We start from the raw sequence: 8,596 nt of genomic DNA on the forward strand, positions 1-8,596 counted from the left end.
AAAATGGCGGACTCCCGCTTTAACTGGTGAACACTGAGACTGGGATGCCATTAAAGTTCATGTGCGTGCAAAAGCAGGTGTCCCAATACTTTTGGTAATATAGTGTATCTATGATAAATAACCCCCTCTTCTCCTTTTCCCCAAGGGATATTCTACATGTGTGCCTATCGCATGCACGAGTGTCGGAGAGTGACTGGTCCTCGTTAAAAATTGGGGAGACAGCAGCAAAAAAAAGAAAAAAAAAGAAATCTAGGACAATACCTCCTAAAAAAAACAGCAAACGTTTGTCTCTGAGTACTGGATATCAATGGATAAATGGATAACGACCATCGAGTTAAAGTAGATGCAGACGAGCCTTCGTCAGTAAGGCAAAGAGAAAAGCGCACTAACCCAAATCAACCAATTAGCATTCAACTTTCAGTGACCATGGGAAACTCAATCTGATTGGTTGTTGTAAACCCCCCCCCCATGTGCACCACTGTATGGTACCTTGTGGTTTAATCCAACTCTTCCTATAAATTCACGGCAAAGAATGGATCAGCTGCATCACTCATATATAATGGGGACCTGTCATGGCAGAACTGTGGGAGCCGCCATCGCTGGCTGGTTTTTGATGGTGGAGGCTTTGATGCTGCCATCCTGTTTCTGCCTTCACTTTGTAGCAATTCGTTGAGTCCGAATACATTTTCAGGTTGGGTGATCAGACTTCACTGGCCGCATGCTTGCTCAGCAAGGTCAAGGAACTTCCAGGTAGTAAAGCAAGAATGAGAATGACAGCCTCGGAGCCTGCAGCTTAAAAAAAAAAACAAGTCGGCAAGAGGCAGCTACCATAGTCCTCCCATGACGGGCGCCCTTTGATCCTGCTATGTCTGCACACGCTCTGGAAGTATCCATTGTGCATCATAAGAAAAGTTTACCTTTTGATTGGTTAAAGGGGTTGTAAAGGTTCCTTTTTTATTTTCTACATAGGTTCCTTTAAGCTAGTGCATTGTTGGTTCACTTACCTTTTCCTTCGTTTTCCCTTCTAAATGTTTTTTTTCTTTGTCTGAATATCTCACTTCCTGTTACTCCTCAGTAAACTTCACACCATCATCCGAGCTGGTGGTTAGTCAGCCAGATCAGCTTACTGAACAGCTTACTGAGGAGGAACAGGAAGTGAGAAATTCGGACAAAGAAAAAAAACATTTCGAAGGGAAATCGAAGGAAAAGGTAAGTGAACCAACAATGCACTAGCTTAAAGGAACCTATTTAGAAAAGAAAAAACGAACCTTTACAACCCCTTTAAATGTTTCCGTAAAAAAGACACAACATTTCACTTGCCCATGGTTGTTCCAACAATCAAAATAAAATACCCAGTGATACTTAAGGCCCGTACACACGATCGGACTTTTTGACAACAAACATGCAAATTAGTTGTTTTGGAGCAACATCCGACCGTGTGTACGCTCCATCGGACAAACTTTTTTCGGTTTTCATTTGACTTTTGTTGGCTGTGCGAACGGACAAACTTTCCCGCAACAAAAGTCCGATGGAGCAAAGTCCGATCGCGTGTACATAAAACCATAGGACTTTTGTACAAAGTACAAACAGGCATGCTCAGAACCAATGCAAAAGATCAGACAACCATACAGAAGTTGACCAAAGGTGGCGGTAAAGAGCAGCAAAACCACGTGATTCGGTGAAAGTTGGCTGAAAAAGTCCTGCCGTGTGTATGCAATACAAGTTCACTGCTGACGCCCTTTGTACAAAAATCCACGGGAAAGTTTGTACAAAGTCCGATCCTGTGTATGAGGCTTTAGGTTGATTTCTTAAGAATTTGCCCAGTGAAAGTGCATGTACATTTGCTTTGTGCAAATGGGGCCAAAAAAAACAACAAAAACATACGTAGATAATATCCCGTGCTCTTCGAACGTAAATCATTGATTTTAAACAGAAAGTAGTGCATTTGGCCACTAGATGGAGCTAAGTATTGTAGGAAATGATAATTATCCCCATCTAGTGGCCAAATGTCGTATTTTTCATTACAAATCAATGATTTACATTGGAACAGCACAGGATATCGCAGTGGTGGCGAAACCTTGGCACCCCAGATGTTTTGGAACTACATTTCCCATGGGGCTCAGGCACTCTGCAGTGTAGTTGAGAATCATGGAAAATGTAGTTCCGAAACATCTGGGGTGCCAAGGTTCACCATCACTGGGATATAGCCTGTTTAAATATTTTTTTTTGCCCCATTCACAAAGAGTGAATGTACATGCAACTCAACCCGATTAAAGAGGTCCTCTGCAAGAAAAAAGCTCCTATACTCACCTCTCCAGTAGCTTTTGGGTCCTTCTACTCTAGAGCCTCAGCCTCCTTCCTTGGCATTCAACTCTCCCGGGAGTGTCAGATGTCTATGTCTCCCGACGCATGCCGGGACTCCATTCTCCAATCCCTACCTTACCATAGGAGGGTCAGTGGGTAGCACCACTGTGTGTGGTTGGGTTACCCAAGCATCCGACATTCCCAGAAAATCCAAATGCCGAAGACACCATTCTTCTAGAACAGAAGGGAGGTAGGAAAGGTGAGCACAGGAGCTCTTCTCTTCGTTTCCATCCGACTGCTGCATTTTATTACTATTTGGCTTTAAAAAGTTGACGAATGTGTTGTTTTTTTTCCTTTTGAAAATGCTGGTTGCCTGGCTGAGAACCACCTATCGAAAGCTTCTAAAGCCCCATACACACTATCAGATTTTCTGCTGATTTTTGTTCTTTTTTTCAGATTTACCAAAACCATGTAGTAGAAGGGCCTGCCTGATTGCATACACATTGAAACTCCTGAGGTTTGACCTCATATTATATGGTTTTGGTAAATCTGAAGGAAAAAATCAGCAGAAAATCTGATAGTGTGTGTGGGGCTTAACAGGGATACCCATAACACGGATCAAGCTCTCATTCTTTTACAAAACCAAGGTAGCATGGAGTTAAAAAGATCCATCAGTGATCGCACGAAACCAGCTCTCCAGGAACATCTTGCACCTTTTTCCAGAGTTAACTTAGCCGGAATCTGATCCTGCAGCATTACATGGAACACCCTTTCCAAGAGAACCAAAAAGTAGACGAGTGCAGCGCCGTATACTGGAAGGGCTGAAATAACCAACATTCTATATCCGAGGTGATAGAACAAAAGCAAAATGAACATAGTAAATTGAAAGTGTTGTGGAAGTTTGCAAAATAAAAAAAAGTTTTAAAGTTTATTAAAAAACATATATATATATATATATATATATGTAATGACTTTTCGTTGTTTTTATTCTTTGAGGATTTAATAAAGAAGACAGATGCAAATTTTATCCGTCTTTGATTTCCTGAATTACTAACAAATCATTTTATCAATAGAAGAAATGTTGGCACCAACACGTATATTGCCAATTTAATCCTTTATTGAGATTCGGAAGAGAAGTATCAGGAACACTTCAATCTACTTACGCGTTTCACACTATATTCACACTATACACCCTGTTCAAAATTATTATGCCAATGATATTTTTCTCATTTACTTAAATAATCATTTGCATAATTCTCATGTTATCAACTATTAAGGGTACAATTCCAATTTTATTGAACAAACCTCCTAATGATAACAGTTTTTTTTTTTTTTTTTGTTTTCAAAATAAAAAACTTACAATGCTCTGTTCCAAATCATTACGCACAGTGATGCTGCATACACACGACCGGACTTTTCGACAACAAAGGTCCGACAGGAACAAATCCGTTGGACAATTCGATCGTGTGTGAGCTCCATGGGACATTTGCTGTCCAAAAATCTGACGGACTTTAGAAATAGAACATGTTTCAAGTTTTTTCGCCGGAAACTCCACCGGACCCAGTTCCTATCGAGAAATCCGCTCGTCTGTATGCTAGCCTTGACGTACAAAAACGGACGCTAGGGCAGCTATTGGCTACTGGCTATGAACTTCCTTATTCTAGTCTGGTTGTACATCATCACGTTCATATCCGTCGGACTTTGGTGTGATCAGTGGCGTCGCTAGGGGGTGGCTTTTGGGGCTATAGCCCGAATCTGGGGGCCTTAGCCCCGAGTCTCTGCAGGGGTCCCCAAGGGGAGGGGAGGTTTTCCTTGGGGACCCTGTGGAAGTGGGTGGCTCTCTGGGGTCCCTGATGCAAGGGGGTGGCTCTCTGTGGACCCTAATGTAAGAGGTGTTTTTTGGGGACCCTGATGCAAGGGGGAGGCTCTCTGGGGATTCCGATGAAAGGAGGAGGCTCTCTGGGGACCCTGGTGTAAGGGGGGCTCTCTGTGAACCTTGATGTAAGGGGGGCTCTCTGGGGACCCTGATGTAAGGGGGGCTCTCTGGGGACCCTGATGTAAGTGGGGGGCTCTCTGGGGATATATACACACACACGTACATTACTGTATATATATGTGTATGCCCGCCCAAGTGTATGACTTTCTTTATTACGCTGCTATAGGCTCTAGCCCCAGATCTTTTGTAAACCTAGCAATGCCCCTAGGTGTGATTGTGTGTGGCCACGTCCTTTCATTCAGAAAGTCCGTCGGAACTCCGCCAAAAGTCAGTTCGGGAAGACCGTTGGACCTAGTCTGGCGGAAAGTCCGGTCGTGTGTACGCGGCATAAGTTTCAAAACACTTTATAGGTTGTAAAGAACTGAAAATTGTCATTTGTTGTGCTTGCAGCATATTTACTGAAATCAAAAGCTATTTCAATCAAACTTTTTAAACATTTTAACAGGTCACGTTACATTTTAACATAGGACCCCTTATTTGATAGCAGCTTCACAAGTCTTGGATCCATTGAACTTGTGAGTTTTTCCACATTTTCTGCTTGAATTTGTTTGCAAGATGTCAGAATAGCCTCCCAGAGCTGCTGTTTGGATGTAAACTGCCTCCCACCCTCATAGATCTTTTGCTTGAGGATGCTCCAAAGGTTCTCCATAGGATTGAGGTCAGGGGAAGATGGAGGCCACACCATGACTTTCTCTCCTTTTATCCCCATAGCAGCCATTGATGCAGAGGTATTCTTTGCAGCATGAGATGGTGCATTGTCATGCATGAAGAAGATTTTATTACGGAAAGCATAGTTCTTCCTTCTGTACCAGACAAGGAAGTAGTCAGTCAGGAACTCCACATACTTTGCAGAGGTCATCTTTGCTTAGTCACTGTTCGCAGCGGAGGCATCCATAATGTGGATCTCTGGGCCTCAGTACAGTAGGGGTCGTCCATGGATGGAAATTCCTGGTGAGCTAGGATGGTGCAGGGGCATCTGCGTTCCGTCTCTCCAGCCATGGGATAACTGCAGAGGGATCCTCGAAGAAATGAGCCCTGCCATCTTGGATAACACGGAGGCGTGCTGGGAACAACATGGCGTAGACAAGGTGCTGGTTGCAGAGTTGACGCTTGGCTTCTGAAAATTGCGCCCTTTTCTTTTGGACCTCTGCGGAGAAGTCTGGAAACAATATGGGAATCTCTGAACGGGATGTTGCCCTTTTCACGGGTGAGGCGTAGGAAGACATTGCGGTCCCAATAATTGAGGATCTTTGCAATGAAAGTACGTGGGGGAGCTCCGGGTGGTGGAGGCCGTGCAGCCAGACGGTATGCGCGCTCCACCACAAAGGTGGAGGAGAAGGCCTCTCTTCCAAAGTTGGTGATTAGTAATTTTTCAAGGCATGTGGGGGGGTCGGAACCCTCTGACCTCTCTGGCAGTCCCACAAATCTGAGGTTACAGCGGCGGAGCCTGTTTTCCATATCGTCTTATTTACTAAGGACGACGCTTAGCTGATGTTGAAGCCGCTTGGTGGTGACTTGCAGGGGGGGGGGGTGTCGTCCTCCACCTGCCCGATCCTGCGCTTAGTCTCGGTTACCCTCTCCCACAGTTTTTGCATATCTTGGCGGATGAGGGAGATGTTGATTTTGACTTCCTTGATTTTGGACGTGAAGGTTGTCAGGCAGAGGGTTTAGGATAAGGTGCAGCCGGAGCTCTCACTCTGCACTCCCTACTCCATGCAGCTTCAGACCATGCTCCCCTGCAGAGGTCATGATGCAGAGGTCATGGTAGTATTTGTTTTTGTTTTTTTTAGCTTGAGCCCCTTGTTCACGCTTAAAAAGCGAAAAAAAAAAACATACCATAATGGGTATGTGTTGGTTAAACTCATAACTGAACTTTGGGGTCTTCCCCAAACTGTTAACACAAATTTGGAAGAGTACAATTGTCTAAAATGTCCTTGAATTCTGTAGCGTTTACCATACCCTTCACCAGAAACATCTGAACTCAATAAATTGGAATGGTTCCCACATAGCTTTGGCCATATAGGGTAAATGCATAAACAATGGAAGAGAAGGGTTCTCCAGGCAAGCAGCTAAGAAAATACTTGACATACTGTATATACTGTGCTAATATGGGAACTGTTTTCTACCCTTAGAGAAAATCATTGTGTATGCAAGGTCATCTGCATTAAGTTTGCATGTTCTCCCTGTGCTTGCGTTGTTTTTCCTCTGGGTGTTCCAGTTCCCCCCCACACGGAAAAGATGTACTGGAAGGGTAATTCTCTCTTGTATAAATTGGCCCTAGCATGTGTGTACAAACTTGCTGTCACTTTCGCTATGCCAGTCCCAAGCTTGCGTAAATGGGGAAGTTGAGGAAAGACCTGGTGACCTACCTCTTAAAAAAAAAAAAACTTGCCAAGTAAAGTTTATGGAAAAAGGGCTCTCAAGTGTTTCATATATGATCCCCAAAGAATTGCTGAGAGTTGAAGATGACTGAATGAACACATGCTCAAGCTCATACCGCAATACCATATTTCACCACTAGATGGTGCATTCAATTTATTTTATCCAATATTTTTGGCAGAGTTCACACTTAAAGTGGAGGGCCACCCTGAAAACAAAAAAAATATAAAAAATTACAAAAAAATATAAAAAAAATGAAAAAATATATATTTTTTTACTTACCAGAAATGCCTGTTGCTAGGCACTTTCTCCTAATCTTCCTCTTCCTCCTCCACGGAGATCTTCTGTCTTCTCTCTTCGTCGTGGCGTCTTCTGGGTAATGGGTCGCGCTGTGTTCTGGGAACTGTGTGTTCCAGAACACAGCGCGTCCCATTCAGAAAGCGCTGCGGGACTCGCGCATGCGCAGTAGCTGCGGGACTCGCGCATGCGCAGTAGGAAACGGGAAGTGAAGCCGTAAGACTCCACTGCCTGTTTCCCTTACAAGGAATGGCGGCACCGGGACCCGAGAGCCGAGGGACGGGTCGGCCTCGGGCGGCCGACATCGCGGGCGCCCTGGACAGGTGAGTGTGTTTATTAAGTCAGCAGCTGCAGTGTTTGCAGCTGCTGACCTTTTTTTTTTGTATAACCGGCCCTCCTCTTTAAATCGGATGCGACTCACAGCAGGGGTACGGTGTGTCCCTGTTCTCTGTTATAGGGACAAATCAGGCCTGAATATTTGCCTGAATTTTGACCTGAAACTGAGCCAAATACCCACAGGACCCCTGTGCAATGCGCTCGTGGAGAAGTGTGAGCCGGCTATTGTCATGCGAATTGGATGTGGAGACTGGTGTGAACCCAGTCTTAATGTTTTTCCGAAAATTCAGCTTTGAAGTACAAAACACAATGATTTATTGAGGCAGTTTCACAACAATGAAAAAAGGATTGCATACTATATATATATTTCAGGTATCTTTTATGTAGCCTGCCCTTCTGCCGCCACACTTGGTCACTCCCATTTCAGCCGGGTTCACAGTCTTAGTGGTTAGGACTGCAGGCTCTTGTCTCAGGATCCTATGCTGTAAGATAATTCTCTGTCTCTGAGAGCTTTAGCCTGTGTTGCTTAGAACCTGGGGACACTTGGCCAATATTTATCTCAGTTATCTTTAATGTTGGCCTTGGACCTCCTTTTGCCGCCACACTTGGTCTCTCCCATTTCAGTCAAATTCACAGTCTTTGTGGTTGGGACTGCAGGCTCATGTCTTGTTATTCTGTGCTGTGCAACAATTCTCTATCTCTGAGAGCTTCAGTCTGTGCTGCCCAGAACTCGGGGACACTTGGCAAATATTTATTTCAGGCTCAGATTCATCTCTATTCTAAAAAAGAAGCATATTGGGAGCTTTATAGATTGAGCAAGCAGAGCAGCCAGCAATGCAATACACAAGCCCCAAGCCTGTCCACATAGGCCCCAAAGGGAGATTCTGGTACTGCAGGATACTGGACATTACTCTAGTACTGCAGGCTAGTGGACATGACCGTTAATGCAGGCTACTGGACATGACTCTGGTACTGCAGGCTACTGAACACGACTCTGATACTACAGGCTACTGGACATGCTCATTAATGCCAGCTGCTGGACATGACTCTGGTACTGCAGGCTACTGGACATGACTCTAGTACTGCAGGCTACTGGACACGACTCTGGTATTGCAGGCTGCTGGAAATGACTGATACTATAGGCTACTGGACATGACTCTGGTAGTGCAGGCTACTGGACATGACTCTAGTACCATAGGCTGCTGGACACGACTCTGGTAATGCATGCTACTGGACATGACTCGGGTATTTCAGGCTGCTGGACATGACTAGTACTGCAGGCTG

At 44.6% G+C, this 8,596-nt stretch overlaps 1 protein-coding gene across 1 annotated transcript in view; it reads left to right on the top strand.

The window, feature by feature from the left end:
- The window catches only part of LOC143933617 (lens fiber membrane intrinsic protein-like), a 40,461-nt gene extending 40,213 nt beyond the window's left edge, over window positions 1–248 (top strand). The window contains exon 5 of the mRNA XM_077456566.1: window positions 146–248. Coding sequence (XP_077312692.1) covers window positions 146–207 — 62 coding nt within the window. The 3' untranslated portion in view covers window positions 208–248. The remainder of the gene's footprint in view (window positions 1–145) is intronic.
- Window positions 249–8,596: the final 8,348 nt, after the last annotated feature.

The sequence above is a fragment of the Lithobates pipiens genome, unplaced genomic scaffold (genome assembly GCF_037356315.1).
Source record: "Lithobates pipiens isolate NorthernLeopardFrog02 unplaced genomic scaffold, aLitPip1_a1.2 Scaffold_27, whole genome shotgun sequence".
NCBI lineage: Eukaryota > Metazoa > Chordata > Amphibia > Anura > Ranidae > Lithobates > Lithobates pipiens.